Here is a 17766-nt window from a genome sequence, read left to right on the forward strand (position 1 = left end):
CCTCCCATTGATTCCCATCTTCTCCTGCTTGCTACTGCCCCCTTTAACATGTCCCACTCTGGTCACTGGTTTCACTCTTCCTGTGATCAAAAGTGTCCTTCCTTTACTCCCTCCACTCTCCTTTCTGTGCCTGTCAACCTCTCACCAACTTGTAATGGTGAGATCTCACCTCTCCCTTGAAGCCAGCCATGAGTCCACAGCTGGAATTCAAGGTTTCTTACTTTTTGCTTCCATAGGAGCTCCTACGGCTTGTACACTTGAATTATAATTATCTGTGTATATCTTGCCTCCTTCACAGTATTCTAATCTCTTTAGGGCCGAAGACTATGCCTCACTGCTCTTCCACAGCACCCACCATAACATTCTGCAATTAATAGGTGCTCAATAATATTGCTGAGTGAAGTTTAATTAACCGGAGGCCATATCCCACCACCTAATGGGGGGAGTAAAAACTGCAGTGGAAGATCACTGTTCAAGATACTGTCCTGTGAGAGGATTAGGTCCTGGAGACATAGCTCACTTACTCTCCACGAAATAATGGAAGTTAAAGTTTCAGTGATGCTTGCATCTAAGCATTTTTCCAAACATGGATTTTATTGCTAATGACTTTATGGGTAAAACGGGTGGAAATGAGCTTTGAACCACTAAGTTACAACATGCATGCCAGTGGTTAAGCCGACCCTCACTTGATTTTAAATTATTGAACCATTTTAATGAGTGTGTCAGAAGAAATGCAAATGACTGCTAATTTAGAAAAGCTACATTTCTGTCATCTAAAATCCATTTATGGCTGAGATGATTTAGAACTAATCTTTCTATTTTATGCTTGGGTACGGGCATGAAGGACATGCACTAAAATGTAATCTCATCTTCAGAAATCTTCCGGACATTACTTCAGTGCTCTTGTGGACATTATTCTTCATTTACTGTGGTAGTTTCCTGGTATGGAAAGGATTGTCCATGTGTTTATCTCCTCTGTTTAGGCCTCGGGCTTAGGAAGAATGAAACCAAACACTCTGGTGATTGGATATAAAAAAAACTGGAGGAAAGCTCCCTTGACAGAGATTGAGAACTATGTGGGAATCATACAGTAAGTGATGGCTTTCGAGACATGCTCTTGTTTACAAAGCACTAAACAGGGCAGTACATAACAGACGGTCTTGTAGATAAAATTGCCTGAGAAGAGGGCATTCATTCCCCTGGTACCCTGAGTTCTTTACCAAAGTGAAAAAAAAACTGCCACAAGTAGGACTGCATGGGATCATAGCATCAGAGGAGGCAGCATGGGGAAAACTCGATGTCACAGGAAAAGGTAAATATTAAGCATTACAATCTTGAAACCTATTCACAAGATTAAGAGCAAAGGACAGCTAGGTGAGAAAGGAAATGGTCATTCAGAACACCAAGAATCTTGGGTTGGCCGGTGTACCCTGCTGTGTCATTGTCTTCTCCTGAGGCTTGGATCAGGAATTTACTACCCCAGAGCCTCGGCTCCCCATTTGCTGATCTGAGGCTGTCATGTATAGATGCTTCTGTGTTGGTTTAAGAACAAAAAGTGAGTTTTCAGTGGAATGTGACATCTCATATCTAAACATCGAGGAAGTCTTGGGACAAGGGCAATAATGATAGTCCTAAACAGACTAGAGGATCGCAGGCTAGTGTCCTTGACATGAATTATCCCATTTAATTCTCATGAGAGGCCTTTGTAGTACAAATACTGTTGTGGTTTTATAAGTAGAGATATAGACGTTAAAAATTAATTAGGCTGCAGAAAATGACAGTGTTGTGACAGAGCTGGAATTCCCACCCAGGGCTATTGAATTGAAAGTTTAGACTCATGACCACAATGCTCTGCTGCCTCCGAAAGTATATGTAGAGCCGAAGTATTATCTGGCTTGGTTCCTTCTTCTGAATAAGAGAAAACAAATTCTTCACATACAGAAAGACTCAGAGTGTCCTCAGTGACCATTCTAGAAAACTGAGCCTTTTCCAGGCTTGAACATGTTTAACCGAATTTGTCTCACGGGGGGCAATGTTAGCTATGGTAACAGCCCTCTTTTGTCAACAGCTCTGAAAATGGAACATTTCCAGTCTGGAGTCTGGCTTTGCTCTGATTCCACACCACAGGGCAGAGAGTGTGCCCTGAGAAGTCCGACTGCACTTTAAAAATCTGTAATACACAGGAAAGAAATCCTCATCCCTTCAAAACAAACATATACATACACAGTACTCCTTATACCAGCCTGTGTCGCTGGCCCCCGCTAGAACGTGCATCGTATTTATCATTATCTGGGGGAGATTTGCGGAGCATTACAAAAGCATTCTAGTATTAGTTTGCTGAAAAGACGTATAAGAAGACCATTTTCATCTTCTGAAATTTATATGCATTACTGACCAAACAGAAATTCACGTAAAAATCTTCCTAACATAGAGAACCTGTGTATTAAATGCATCCTCCCAAATTGTGTTCCCCAAAGGTATGAAGCCTGGATGCCTCATGCTGCTGTGTACCTTGAGTTCAGCAGGTTAAGGCCAAAGCAGGTGATCAGGGTCAGAATTTTACCATGCTCAACAACCAGTATTTTGATATATTGATAATCACAGTCAGTCACTGACCATTCTTGGAAATAGATCAGATCTGCTCTCTGTGATCCAGATTGTTCAGTAAAATTTCATGTTTACCACTGGTGGAGAGGTGTGGAAAGGAAAGAAATTTCTTCCTCATCTTTGGGAAGAAAAGGATTGGAGCAAACAGGAAGACAATGTAAACCTTCAGTGATTAAACTCCAATAGTTGATAACAAAATTATCTGGGGTGATCTTCCAACCTCCACTGTCCCAAACATTCTAGAAATTAATAGGGACCAAAATAATCAAACCCAGTAATATTAGGCCAAGGAGACTTTGGGCTTTTATACCAAATTAATAATTGGTCTTCTTGGTAATAAAGTTCAATGTTAAGGTGGCTAGAATTTGTACTAGTATAAAACTTAGCTGGTTTAGTAAAGTTAAATTACTTTAGTACCATAGCAGTGAGGTCAATATAGAAGGAAGACAATCATACGTCCACATTGTATTATATTTTCCTTCCATTTAGTTTAGTTTTGTTTTGTTTTATGACTAAAAACATGGTATTATTGTTAACATAGGGGTATTATTACAATAGCATAGTATTTCTCATTTTTCTTTGAATAAAAGATTTTAAATGTTTATAATATTCTTAGATATGGTTTAATTTTAATTAGAATCTGTGTTAAGTTTTCACTGGCAGATGTAAAAAAATTACCTCAGACTTGGTGGTTTAAAACAACACAAATTTCATAGCCTATGGATGTATGGGCTAAAAGTCTGATACTAATTCAATGGGCTAACATCAAGGTGTGGGCTAAGCTGTGGGCTATTCTCTTCTGGAAGCTCTAGGAGAGAATCCCTAGCCTTGCCTTTCCTAAATTCTAGAGGCCACCCACTGCTCCTGGCCCTCTTCCTTCATCTTCAAAGCTCTGATGGGTCATATCCTTCTCATTATTATTCTGACCTCCTCTCCTATTTCCCAAACGTTCTTTAAGGAGCCAGTGATAAAAGACACAGAGCCCTGACAGATAATCTAGGTTAATCTCCTCATCTCAAGGTCCCTAACTTAATCACGTGTGCAAAGTTCCTTTCACCATGGAAGGTGACATATTCAGAGGTTCCAGGGATGAGAATGCAGATGTCTTTGGAGGGTTTAAAATTATCCTGCCTGACACAGGACCCAAATATTATTTGTGGAACACGTGGTCCACTTTTTATACGCAACGACAAATAGAAACAAGATTTCTCAGAAATTTATTTTGTAGCAACTTTTGCTCGAATGGGTCCATGTTGCTCAGTGACGATCACTTATGGCTTAAATTTTGAATGAATGTTCACATTATACTGAATTTACTTATATCCTTATTTGAAAATTCAGGTTCACTTTGGCTAATCGAAACTTGTTTGCCTGTGGTGAGACAATCACAAACTGCATTATTTCTGGTAGAGAGCGACATTCAGTGGGAAGGCTTTAGATCCATTTGAGACTGAACAAAGGAACCTCCGAGGAGAAAATTTTAAATAAACTCAAAGTACTAATTTGTTTAACCCACTTTAGGAGCAGAGAAAACAATATTCTACAAGAATAGACATACAAGAAAGAGAGCTTTTCTTTACCAGATTCTAGATAACCTAATTCTGTTGGATTGAGTGTAGAGAAGGCAACAGCCAACCTTAATGGCAAAGGATTGTCAGGAAAAAGCATTGCTTCAAATGGTCTGCTCAGAGTCAATGGTGAACATTCTTTGGAGGAACTGGATGTATCTTTAAGAAGCAACTTGACGTCAGCAATGTTGTAGGATACTTTCTCAATAAGTAGAGATTTGGCTGATAATTTCAAAGGGTCTTTGCAGCCTGGAAACTCTCTGTTCTAAATATGTGCTTACATTAGAAAAGAAACAATTATTTTAAAAGTATGTGGCAAGTTCTTAATCAAAATTCTAGGTGACAGTACTATTTGAATAATTTGATTCCAGAGTAAATGAATTAATTACCTTTATCCAGAATACCTTTTTAAACGGCAGAAAGGGAAAAAAAAAAACCAAACTAACAAGAGGCGTCAGCTCTTGTCTAAAGTGAATTTTCATAGTTTAGTTACATTAAAATCTTAGAATTGAGACTCTTAGGCTCTCTTATTATTAGTACAAATCCTCAGGATTAAAGGAATCTATCAAATCCCTAACTACTTTGCTTCTACTTTCAGTGATGCGTTTGACTTTGAGATTGGTGTGGTCATAGTGAGAATCAGCCAAGGGTTTGACATCTCTCAGGTTCTTCAAGTACAAGGTATGTACTTTCTTTATTCAAACAACAAATATTTATTGAGCATCTACTCCATGCCTGTCCTTTTCCTAGGTGTTGGGGTTAGAGCAGTGTACAACACAGACAAAACCCCCAATGATGGAGCTTCCTTATCCTTGTGCTGACCTGAAGTGTGTCCATTTCCCCAGTGCTTTCCCCACTGCTAACATAAAAGGCCTTTATCCTGCTACAGAAATATATAGAAATAGAGAGTAATCCAGGGCAGTCATAAATTATTCTTATCACAAGACCACAAAGCCAGCATCATTGAAAATAAGAACCTTTGGTAAAATAACTGCTAAATTAATTTCTGCAAGATGTTTGAGAAAATAAAGATTAATTATTTCCTTGAAGAACCATGTATTTTGTTTTTAAGAGACTATGATCTGGTTTGCAGCTAACATGGAAATGAGCCTGAGTGTATCATGCTGTGAATCACTAATCTAAGTCCAAGGCAGAAACACTAATTCAGATTAGTGGTTCTACTTTTCCCTGTAGAGGATTTAGTACACTTGTTTAATCTTAAGAGTTTAAACATACCCTCTTGTGTATGAAATAAAGGACACATCTAAAGAGTCATTGAACTATTAGGACAGGCCCCTCATTCGTGACTTAACTCTTTAGATGAACTTCAAAAGGAGTCCACTGATGACTGAGACTAAAACAAAGAGGTATTTTTTTAGGTGTCTCTTGTGCACCAGGCATGGTGTAAATGACCATGCTAGGTAAACCAAGGCTAATAAAAGTCTGTATCTTCAAGAGACACACAGCCTAGAAATGGGGATGGGCATTATCACTCATGTGCCAATAAGCATATCAATAGAGTATTATGGGAAAGAGAGGGGGACCTCTTACTCCAAGAAGTCTTTCTGGAAGAAATTACTCTAGAGATGAGTAGAGTTAACTAGACAATGGTAGGCAAGAGAGAAATGAGAGAGTTTGAAGAACAGCATTCTGAGCAAAGAGGAGAGAATCAGCAAAGGTATAAATACACGAGTTTAAGGAAGAATGGAATATGTGGGCTACCCAAAGCGGATTCATGTTACTGAAGTAGAAAGTATGAACAGACAATAGTGAAATTTGAGGCTGCTGATATAAGATCCTAATTTTAAAAGCTTCATTTGCCATATTAAAAAGTGGAGGCATGTTCCACAGACAATGAGGAACCATTGAAGAGATTTTATTGAGGGTACGTGGACTCAAAGGGGACTAGGATAGAAACAGGGAAGCAAATAAAAAATAAAAAAAGATTTGTATGATAATCAAAGGCAGAGAAGGTAACAGCCTGAACTAAAGCCAGGGATGGAGAGGAGAGGAAAGCACAGGAGTATTTCGGAGGTCCAGAGAGCAACATCTGGGGGTTGGTTGAATGTGTGGGATACTGGAGAGGGAGGAATGAAAAAAGACCCCTTGGCTGACTACATGAATGGTGGTGCTGCCTGTGGAAATGGGAAACACAGAGGAAGAGTGGGCTTAAATAATCTCTTGTGGGAAATTTTACCAGAAATGTCCAGTAGGCATTTAGACAGTCCTGGTTTTAAAGGAGAAGTGTGAGCTGGAGATGCAGATTTAGGAGATGTTATGGACCAAACTATTTTCTGTGAATTCTTTGGTGAAGTCCTCACCTCAGAATGTGACTGTATTTGGAGACAAGGTCTTTTAAGAGGTAAATCAGATAAAATAAGATCACTAGAGTGAGTTACCCCAGTATGGCTGGTGTTGTTATGAAAAGAGATTAAGACACAGACAAGCCCAGAGGAAAGGAAGAAGACAACTATCTACAATCCAAGGAGTGAGGCTTCAGAAAGAAAACCACCCTGCCAACGCCTTGATCTTAGATTTCTAGCCTCCAGAGCTGTTGTTTAAGCACTCAGTCTATGGTATGTGTTATGGCAAGCCGAGTAGACCGATAACAGAAGACATCATAGTTCAGGTGAAAATTGAAACAGCAACACTGGAAAAAATAATCCAAAGAGTGCATGTAGTCAGGAGCCACAAGACACAAACAGAGAGACCCCAAAGAAGAAACAGGAAAGGAACTTTCAGAAAGCGAAAGGAACCAGGAGCCTGTGGTGTCACCGAAGCCATGGGAGCAGTGTGCTCAGAATAAGAATCACCATTATTGTCCGACAGAGCAGGAAACACACTAAGATGGTGAATGAAATGCGGTTAACAAGGCACAGATAATCTTAGTGAGACTAGTATCTGCAGAGCGGTGTTGGCAGGCTCCAGACTGCAGTAGGTTGAACACAAAATATGAGATGACGAAACAGAGAATATGGGTGTGGCCCACCACACTTTGAAAAGTCTGTATGCAATGGAGAGGAATGAGATTGAGGAGATTGACCATAGGAAGACCCATTGACCTCAGAATGGAAGAGAGGGGGATGTTTTCAGACTGAGGAAATGGGCTCAAGAGAATGCAGGAGATTGAAGGAGGAGGTAAAAAATTAATTAATTAATTAATTAATTAGTGAAATAAAATGAAGGATGACCCATGGAGTAAGATTCTGGAGGAACAGGATGAATCAAGGCAAGGGCGTGGATGGAAGAGGGGGCCTGAAACAGGAGAAAATAAATTGCTCTCAGTTCTTTTTGAAGGTGCGGCAGTCTCGCTGGTTGTCCAGGTTTTGTCTAGGGATATTTGATCTCCAGGTAGAGGAGACTCGGGATTTTGCTGATCGGTTCAGCAGAAAGGAACAGCCTGTAAGAGATCTGGGAGTGCTGGTGCCTGACGGTCCAGATTCTATCTAGCCATGTAGGATTGTCTTCATCATAACAGAAGGTGCGGTGAGAGGATTAGGTGAACTTTCTGAGGCAGCCGTTCTGGTGAGTTGTAAGTGAGGAGAAGGAAGACGAAATTGGAGATCAAGCATTTATATGGGCTAGAGAACCACTGTCTGATATGTATACTCTACGATTATGTATGAAGAGCTTTATTTTTTTAAAAAAGATTTTACTCACTTTTTTGACAGACAGAGATCACAAGTAGGCAGAGAAGCAGGCAGAGAGAGAGGAGGAAGCAGGTTCCCCGCTGAGCAGAGAGCCGGACGCGGGGCTCAATCCCAAAACCCTGGGATCATGACCTGAGCAGAAGGCAGAGGCTTTAACCCACTGAGCCACCCAGGCGCCCTGTATGAAGAGCTTTAGAAGTAAAACTGAGAGTCTATTCGGTGCAAAACTGTAGCAAAGACGATACTCTGGAGCCTTCAGGCTTCTTTTTTATGCCCCTATTCTCTTTTATGGACATTTTACATCTCCAGATGGATATACTAATTCCCACTCAGTGTTCATGATTAATTTATAGTTCTTTCTAGTAGAACTTAATACATTAGCATCAACAGCAGTTAGCATTTTTTTAACGTAGGCTCCATGCCCAAAGTGGGGTTGAACTCACAACCCCTGGATCAAGAGTCACATGCTCTGCGCCCAGCCAGGTGCCCTTAACCATTTTTGAGCAGTTATTATGTGCCATGTGTATGCTTCCTGTTCACATATAACACTTGTCATCCCAACTACCCTACAGAGAAAATACTATCTTTGTCCCCATTTTATAGCTGATAAATTGAGATATTCCCCAAGATTCACAAGGCTAGCGATTGGTAGAAGTAAGATTCAAATCTATGTCTGTTTAAAACCACTATTCTAACTTTTAAGGAGATCTAGAGAGGACAATGACTAAGACAAAGAGAGCCAGTGGTGAAATCTGAGATATGGGAATGGAACAATTCGTTTAAGGGGGAGAGGGGAGCTGCCTATCTATGATAAGATAGACATGACATTAAGGACAGTTACAAAAATCTAATAAGAGATTTGTTCGATTGCTAACTTTCTACACTGTGCTCTTTTCTGTCTTTTGTGCTATGTTTTCCCATCTAAAAAATGAGAATACAAAATTCAATTTGTGTTTAGATTACACATTTGCTTTGTACATTATGTTGACCTCTTCGAGCCGAAAGATATGTTGTAGCTGGAAAATAATGTTCCTACCTTTACCACTCCAACCGCCAAAGCGCACCATTAATTTAGTCCTGTAAGGCGATACAGCAAGCAACTTTTGTAGTATTTCTGGAAGAATCCTGGCAGTGAACTGCATCCCCTTTTAATTTCCCATGGGATGTATCCAATTTATATCAACTTTGATGTTTGAAATCTTTCTGCTTCTTAGTCAAGAAAGGGAAAATACAGTTGTATGCTAATAAAATAATTCTAAGTACCAATTATCTAGGGTAAACAAAAAACGGTGTTGTACCACTACGTGAAGAACGTGCAGAAAAACAACAGCATAATGATAGAAATTAACTTTATGCCACATTTCCATGCATTGTTTTGAAGTTTATGTAATTTATGACACCAGCCTCATATTAGATTTTGAATTAGAAGAAATAAGCTTGCGTTTCATTATATTATACTGTAATATAGGGCTTAATAAGAGCCTGATAAATCTTAAGTATTGCATTACACTATGTTAATGATTATCATCATAGCTTTTCCAACACAGGCACCACAGTGTCATCACAGATTATAATTTAAAGGAAATATTAGCAATTCAGAGTGCCCATATACTGTAGTTAATAAAGCAGTGAATAGAAATCAGCTTTATAGGTAATTTACCAGCTAATGACAATTATTTCTATACTGTGTCACGGGCTTATGTGAGGAGAATAACTATTGTATATAAATAAGATCGATGCTCATAACATTCTAACATGTATACCGCAGCAAATCTTCCAATATCGATGGCTGATAGTTTCTCTTAATAAATTAATTTATTGCCTGACACCACCAAAAAATGCAGTATTTCATATTGTTCGATTCCCAGAGGTATTTAGCAAGTTTGCCAACTACAACAAAGCGTGCGCATTGTCCTGGTAGGAATAAAATGATGAAACGTGATCCGCAGTCTATTGCGGTCAAGTGTTCCGTGTAAGTACTGCACGATTTATGACCATCTCAGAGCATGGGGATTCTGCCGTGTCTGCTGGAGTGGCTTAGCCAAATAAAGACAGATGGCAGTGTAGTAAATAATTATTTGATTGGAAGACGACCACTGCAGGATTGCTTCCTGCCTTCAATTCGGCGGGACTTCACCTGGGGTAAGTCACGTTGATTCATGTGAGCATTTACAGCTCCGAGCTGATTGACCCAGGAAAGAATCATAATTTAATAATTAATAAAGAGAAAGGTTGCTGTGAAGTGGGAGGGGACGAGATTCCTCAGTGGGTTTCCCCGCTCCCTCTTCTGCTGTCAGATAATTGACTGTTCTCCATCCTTGAGATTCAAAGTGAATCGTAATGTGTAGACTCCCGCCTGTTTCTAAAAACATCTTTAAAGAAAAAAAAAAAAAAAAAAGACTGGGGATAGAACATTCGAGGCAATCATGACGAGTAAGTTGAATTTCAAACTATAGTCCCTCCAGTTGGTTACCATACAATGCCAATTTATAAAACAGTTGAGAAGGGGTAACTATTCTTCAAGTGGTCTTGGCATTTGCATGAAGACAGGGCTCAGCGTTCTTACTATGAGAACTGTTTGGGTTATGTCTGAAGAATTGGTTAGAAACCCCCTTGACTGAGAGAACAGAAAGGCCTAAGCTTTTTCTTCCATCATTAGAACCTCAGGGATTCCCTTACTCTTGGAATAAGAGACAGGCAGACCTTTATTCTCTCTCTCTCTAGCATTGTGATTTTTTAAAATTTATTTTTAAAGATTTTTTATTTATTTATTTGACAGACAGATCACAAGTAGGCAGAGAGGCAGGCAGAGAGAGAGGAGGAAGCAGGATCCCCGCTGAGCAGAGAGCCCGATGTGGGGCTCGATCCCAGGACCCTGGGATCATGACCTGAGCTGAAGGCAGAGGCTTTAACCCACTGAGCCACCCAGGTGCCCCTAGAATTGTGGTTTTATAAATCATGATAGACCTGTAGAATTACCTACTATAGAAGCTTCGAATTCCTACCTGATACTCAGGTAGTAGATCTTTACAGGAAAAGGATCCCTTTCCTTGCCTCTCATTCTTCTGCTCAGTCCTGCCTGTCCTACCTTCTGTCACATTCCATCCTGGTTTGTACCATCAGCCTCTATCGGGTCCTCGTTTTATAACTCTGTATGCAGCATAACCCTGCTTCTTCTCCACACTGTCTTTTGTAGCCCCTCCCCACAGTACTTTACACTCACTCACCCATGCCTGACCACCATCCTTTTGTTTCCCTTCCTTTCTGGAGATACTTTCAAATGGTTTGAACTGTGTTGAATAGCACTGACTTGTCCTTTTATTCCAACAGACTCTTCTTGAGTGTTTATCATGGTGGTAGGTATGAGTAGGGAGGCGCGGGCACAACGAAGAATGTGAAAAGTCTAGGCGTAGGCTTTGAAATCGGTCAGACCTGGGTTCAAATTCCAGCTCAATGCTTTTGGACTGTGCAGCCTTAGTCAAATTACTCATCTTTTCCGTTTCACTTTTCACATTTCCGGTTGGAAATAATTATAGCTCCTATCTCACAGATTTACTGTCTTGCGTGAAAGGATATTACGGCCCCAAAATGTTTGGCATTGTACATGGCACAGAAGAAACTCTCAATAAACATAGGTGACGAAATACGACATAAGCTACCTTCCAGGAATTTGCAGTCCAGAAAGCATAAAATAAACATGTGTCTTAAAACTATTCCCCATCACACAAGTGTAGTTACTGGAATAAAGTTCGGAGCAGAGCATTGTGGAAAGGTAAAGCATTATAAAAATTTGTCCAGTTGGGGAATTGGGGGAACGGCTTCTTCAGAAAAAATGCAGACCGTGTATTTCTTCAGCAGGCAGATACTGGCAGTCAGAGAGCATCGCCGAGGAAGGGTGGGAATGAGGGAGAAGGCTAGAATTGGAAGCAGGAGCGTGCATCCCCAGCTGTGCAACCTTGAACTGTCTGAGCCCCTTTTCTTCCCAGTAAAATGGTGGGAATGCCACGAGCTCTGCCTGCATCCCAGTACTGGCCTTGGGATCAAATAAGATCCTCTGGGGAGGGACGCCTGGGTGGCTCAGTTGGTTAAGCGGCTGCCTTCGGCTCAGGTCATGATCCCAGCGTCCTGGGATCGAGTCCCACATTGGGCTCCTTGCTCGGCAGGGAGCCTGCTTCTCCCTCTGCCTCTGCCTGCCTCTCTGTCTGCCTGTGCTCGCTCACTCTCTCTCCCTCTGTCTCTGACAAATAAATAAATAAAATCTTTAAAGAAAAAAAAAAAAGATTCTCTGGGGAAAGGGCTTTGTGAATCCAGAGAATTAGATGCAGTTGTGATGGAATGAGTGATTGTTATCCTCAGCCTCGTGGAAATCAATTCCTGCCTCTCCGACTGTACTCCCTGGGTTCACCCCCTTGTGGCCAATGGCACACTTTGGCAGGTCGGCTAGCCTGTACTCTTGTTGAAAGAAATGTTTTGACAGAGTGTGCTCTGGACTCACATGTGGACAGAGGCGAGCAGTACACCAGCTAGGTTGTGCAGAACAGATCATCAAACCGTCCCTTCTGCTTAGCACTGAAATTAGGAAAGGACGGATGGCATGGGAGGAGGCCTTAGATCACCTACAAAGGGAATGATTAAGAATTAGCTCTAATAGGAATTTGTAAAATCACGATGCACGGGATCAGACCACTGGGTGGATGGGAAAATCCAAGAGGACCAAGCAAGCAGATCTTAGCCTGTAGCACAGACCTCTCTCTGCCGCTGTCGGCCTCTGTCTGCTGTCTTGGAGGGGACTGCCGATCTGACGCGTTCCGGTGAAGTCTGGATTTGTCCCTGGGGCCTGGGGTTTTGCAGTCTGCTCTGTCCAGGATGGGCTGTGTACATACCTTTGAGCAAATAGTTGGAGTAGTTCCCGGCTCACTCAGCCAGCTGACTCTGTGACAAAGCAGGATTTATCTTTTCTCCCTTTGTCCAAACTCGAGGACAAAGAACGTGGCGACTAGCTCCTCGTCACGGGGTGTGAGGGAGCTTGCCAAAAAAAGAAAGCAAAAGAAACCATTTTCCAGCGTGCCTGTTGCCATTGCCCCCCCAAAGAAACTCGCAAATATGCACCTTCCAGACATCACCAAAGAAGAGGTCACCCCATAGCTGGACCCCTGCAGCACCCCAAACAGGAGATAACAGTTAGGGAGCCATCCCCCAGTGGGTGATGTTGCCCATCCTGTTGTCCTGGGGCCAGCCTGTCATTTGTACCTATGTCTTCAGGGTCCTGCCTTTAAAATGGCATGTGGGAGGGGCCGTCATTTGGGGGGGCTAACTTGGCATGACACCACGCGCCCAAGAGTGACGAGGTTCGCCTGATCATGATGTGTTGGAGGGTAATGGAACAACTCTGAGATAAGAGTACAGAGCCAAAAGCCAAAGGTCTTCAGAGTGGGAAGCCAGCAGGATCTGGAGTCAAGCCGGCCTTTGCATTTGAACCCTGTTATTTTCTGGGTGGCATCAGACAGATTACTCAACCTTTCTGAGCCTCAGTTTCCTCATCTAAAAAAGTTAAGAGTAATAATAGTAGCCATCTCAGAGCCATTTGGGAAGGAATCATATGCAGCACAGTGCCGGGCACCCAAAGAGTGTGCAAAAAATAGTAACTGCTAAAATAACTCCCGGGCTTCTCAAAATACTCTTTTTGCTTTGCTTGACTAAGCCCATTTCCAGCGGTTGCATAAATACGCCACCTATAGAACACGATCATTGCTTTGTTCTTTAAGGAGGCACAAAGCACCCTGCAGAAACGGTTGTTTATTCTTTTCGCAAAGCTGGGAGAGTTGGAAAGGGGAAGGGTTACAATTTTCCATTTCACAGATAGGAAATCAGAGGCATAAGAAAAGTAAATGACTCGCTTCATGTCACATAAAGCCCTCCGCAGAGCTGTCGCCGGTCACAACCCCCCCATGCAATGCGGCTCCTGTTCACCTTTCGAAAGTCAGGGGTAAGCAACTCCTGTCTGAGCTTTAATACCGTCAGCCTAATTTCTCAGATTTTCTATAGTTGCTGATCTTGAGAACCTCTGAAGCTTTGGGGAAATCACATGGGTGATTTGACCTTAAATCTCATGCCACTGGTAAAAGATTAATTGCTAAGACCTGGAAAGAGGCCAGACAATTCTGTGGAGCTGAATAACAACACCGTCTAGGGATGTGACTGTCCTGACAGATTTAGTTAGTACATAATTGATAAATCTAGACTTTGTATAGCTTCGCTTCCCGGATAGATAAGGCAACAGGCTCCAAGGGTTGACATTTACAGAAGCCCTACCAGTGTTCTGTAACACTGAAGCTAGGTTTTCTACTCTGTTCCTCAGAACACTGCTCGTTTTCTAAGTCTCTGTTCCCAGCAAGCAAGAAAGATGAGGGGATCTGAAAAGAGGCCACCTTGGCCAGTGTAAGCAAGGAAGCCTGTCATTCTTTAGCACTGTCCCCTGACTGCTTATGAAGTCCTGTTTCCCCTGACCCACTGCAAGCTGACATCAGAGAGGAATGCAAGGCATTACATAGCAGCGAAGAATTTGTCATCACGATCAGAATCCAAAAAAGATAAAAGGCAGCCAGAGGCAACATCAAAGCTTGGAGGGTGGGTCTCAACCTCAGACATGGTTTGACTCTTGCTCCAGACTTGAGTGTCACGAGATGTTTCTTAGCTATTGAACTCTGACAGGCACGCAGAAACCTCAGCCTTTCTTTCTTTCACTTTGGTCATTCATTCCAGAAAGTATTTTGCTTATCAGAAAGAATTGTTGGGGTGCCTGAGTGACTCAGTCGGTCAAGTGTTTAACTCTTGATGTCAGCTCGGGTCATGATCTCAGGGACTTGAGGGCTCCGTGCTGGGTGTAAAGGTGCTTAAGGTTCTCTCCCTCTCCCTCTGCCCTCTTCCTGCCTCCTGTGTCTTCTTTCTCTAAAAGAAATTTCTTAGTAGGCATTTTTCACTGTAATTTCAATTCGGAGCCCATACAAGGCAAAGTTTGGTTCCCTTTCCTTAATTCTTGTCTAGTTTTATGCTGCAATTCAGGAGACATTGTCGTGTGCCTGGTACACACCCGGTATACTTTGATAATTTGGGCATCCGCTGTCAAATATCCTACCCAGTCGTTTCGGTCAGGAAATCAGTGGTGCACTGTGTACAAGATCTTATATACAGTGGATCTGGCTTTTTGGGTTTTGCTGGAAGTGAATGAAGAGGTTAGTAAATATGAAGCCTTATCTTCACAAAGAAAAACCTAGTGACTTCATGTGTTATGACAACACATAGAGCTGCTTTCCCAAGCTAGTTATTACTTTCTGAATATAACTTGTTGATATATATTACTTTTTTTTTTTAAGATTTTATTTATTTATTTGACAGAGAGAAATCACAAGTAGGCAGAGAGGCAGGCAGAGAGAGAGAGGAGGAAGCAGGCTTCCCGCCGAGCAGAAAGCCCGATGTGGGGCTCGAACCCAGGACCTGGGATCATGACCCGAGCCGAAGGCAGCGGCTTAACCCACTGAGCCACACAGGCGCCCTATATATTACTTTTTAATAATCATTTGGAAAAAGTCATATGATGTATAATAATTTTATTGCTTTTTTATTTTTTTATTTTCTTTTTATTTAAGTTTCACTAAGTTAACATACAGTGCAATATTGGTTTAAAATTCAGTGGTTCTTCAACTAGATACAATACCCAGTGCTCATCACAAGTGCCCTCCTTAATACCCATCACCGACTTAGCCCATCCCCACCCTCCTCCTCTCCAGCAACCCTCAGTTTGTTCTGTATCATTAAGAATCTCTTATGGGGACACCTGGGTGGCACAGTCCGTTAAGCGACTGCCTTTAGCTCAGGTCATGATCTCAGGGTCCTGGGATCAAGTCCCACATTGGGCTCCCTGGACAGTGAGGAGTCTGCTTCTCCCTTTCCCTCTGCTGCTCCCTTGTTTGTGCTCTTTCTCACTCTGTGAAGTAAAGAAATAAAAAAAAAATTTTTTTAAAGAGTCTCTTGGGGCACCTGGGTGGCTCAGTGGGTTGAGCCTCTGCCTTCGGCTCGGGTCATAATCTCAGGATCCTGGGATCGGGCCCCGAATCGGGCTTTCAGCTCAGCGGGGAGCCTGCTTCCCTCTCTCTGTCTGCCTGATCTCTCTGTGATCTCTGTGATCTCTCTCTATCTGATAAATAAATAAAATATTTTAAAAAAATTTTTTTAAAGAGCCTCTTATGGTTTGTTTCCCTCTCTCCTCCCATATGTTCGTCCGTTTTCTTTCTTAAAGTCCCACATATAGTGGAATATTCTTTTTCCACTTAGCATGATACCCTCTAGCTCCATCCATATCGTTGCAAATGGAACACCGTTTTTTATATTAAAATAGTTTATAGGGGCGCCTGGGTGGCTCAGTGGGTTAAGCCTCTGCCTTCAGCTCAGGTCATGATCCCAGTGTCCTGGGATCGAGCCCCGCATCGGGCTCTCTGCTCCGCAGGGAGCCTGCCTCCACCTCTCCCTCTCTGCCTGCCTCTCTGCCTACTTGTGATCTCTGTCTGTCAAATAAATAAATAAATAAAATCTTTAAAAAAAAAATAAAATAAAATAGTTTATAAGTTGCTCCTAGAAAGTTTGTCACTCTGAGTTAAGTAAACGATTTTTTTTATTTTTGCATTAGATGAATTAGAGAAATTGGAACAGGAGAGGCTGGCTTTGGAAGCTACTATCAAAGATAACGAATGTGAAGAAGGAAGTGGAGGAATCCGAGGCTTGTTTAAAAAAGCTAGCAAGCTGAACATTACTAAGCCAGCTCCTAAGAAAGGTAAGTACCTTTAAAATTCACAAGAAATATGCAGAAATGAGCCACTGCTTGAGTATTAATGGGGGTCAGAAGTCAGCGTCTAAGATGTTGGGGGCATTGAGTCAGCAAAGGACTGAAAGACGCTTCTTTCAAGACATTAGTACAGATGAAATATGTAAGTTATTTATCAGTAACAATAAGCCCTTTGTGCCATCTCATTGTAAAAACTTAATTTTAAAATAATAATATTTGGTTTGGGAGTCTCATGGTGCCTACGTGGATTTGAGTGCCATAAAATGGACATTTCTTAGTTAGGATGGAAAGGGGATAGAAATTTAAGAACCAATACCCAAATGGATTTATAGATAAATCCACACACACACACACACACACACACACACACACACATGCCCCTTATATACCCCTTGCAGACATTTCAGGAGACTAAAAGTTAACTAGGACAGTAAATGAGAACCCTAATTTTGAGAACCTTCTATCTTTGTCACAAATCAGAATTTTGGACTCGGAACTTCGCTGAAACTAATTACCTGTAGATTTCAGCTGAGTGGTGCACTTATCTCTGAAAGTCCACTATGCACCCCAGGCATGGGAGACTACAGAATGAGAGCTTTTTATAAAACTTATAAACAGGTGATTCAAACATTTGACTTTTTTGAAAATTGACAATCGTTTTCTTTCCAGAAACACTGCCCCTTTGAGTTTAATGAGGTCCACGGCGACCTCTGCTGGTAGAAAATTAGAATGTTAACATTCACAAATAATCCTACACTTAACAGAAATCACTTGATGTGAGTCCGAGAAAACATCATTTCTCTGGGGAGGGTTTTCAAGTCAAATAGCAAGATCCAAATTGAGACTTAGCAGGCTTCTGGTCTAGTTTGACAGGATCCACCCTTTCAATGAGATCCTTCAATAAGCCCCTCTAATACCCCGGGAAAGGTTTGGTTCTGTTTGCTTGTTTTCCTGCTATAGCCCAAGGACAAACTTTCACCTGTAATACAATATTTCTATATATTTACATAGAATAACATGAAATGTAAACATTGCCCTTCTTCAAGTAATAGAAATATCCTTGGGTTTCTGGAATATTCACAGGTTATAGAAAAGCCTATTA

At 41.6% G+C, this 17766-nt stretch overlaps 1 protein-coding gene across 5 annotated transcripts in view; it reads left to right on the forward strand.

The window, feature by feature from the left end:
- SLC12A1 (solute carrier family 12 member 1) overlaps positions 1 to 17766 on the forward strand; it is an 88788-nt gene that overhangs the window by 53738 nt on the left and 17284 nt on the right. For all 5 annotated transcript variants that reach the window (XM_047738584.1, XM_047738583.1, XM_047738585.1 and 2 more), the window contains 3 exons: positions 984 to 1090; positions 4774 to 4856; positions 16509 to 16652. In XM_047738584.1, the coding sequence (XP_047594540.1) occupies positions 984 to 1090; positions 4774 to 4856; positions 16509 to 16652 (334 nt within the window). The remainder of the gene's footprint in view (positions 1 to 983; positions 1091 to 4773; positions 4857 to 16508; positions 16653 to 17766) is intronic.

Source organism: Lutra lutra, chromosome 7 (assembly GCF_902655055.1).
Source record: "Lutra lutra chromosome 7, mLutLut1.2, whole genome shotgun sequence".
Lineage (NCBI taxonomy): Eukaryota > Metazoa > Chordata > Mammalia > Carnivora > Mustelidae > Lutra > Lutra lutra.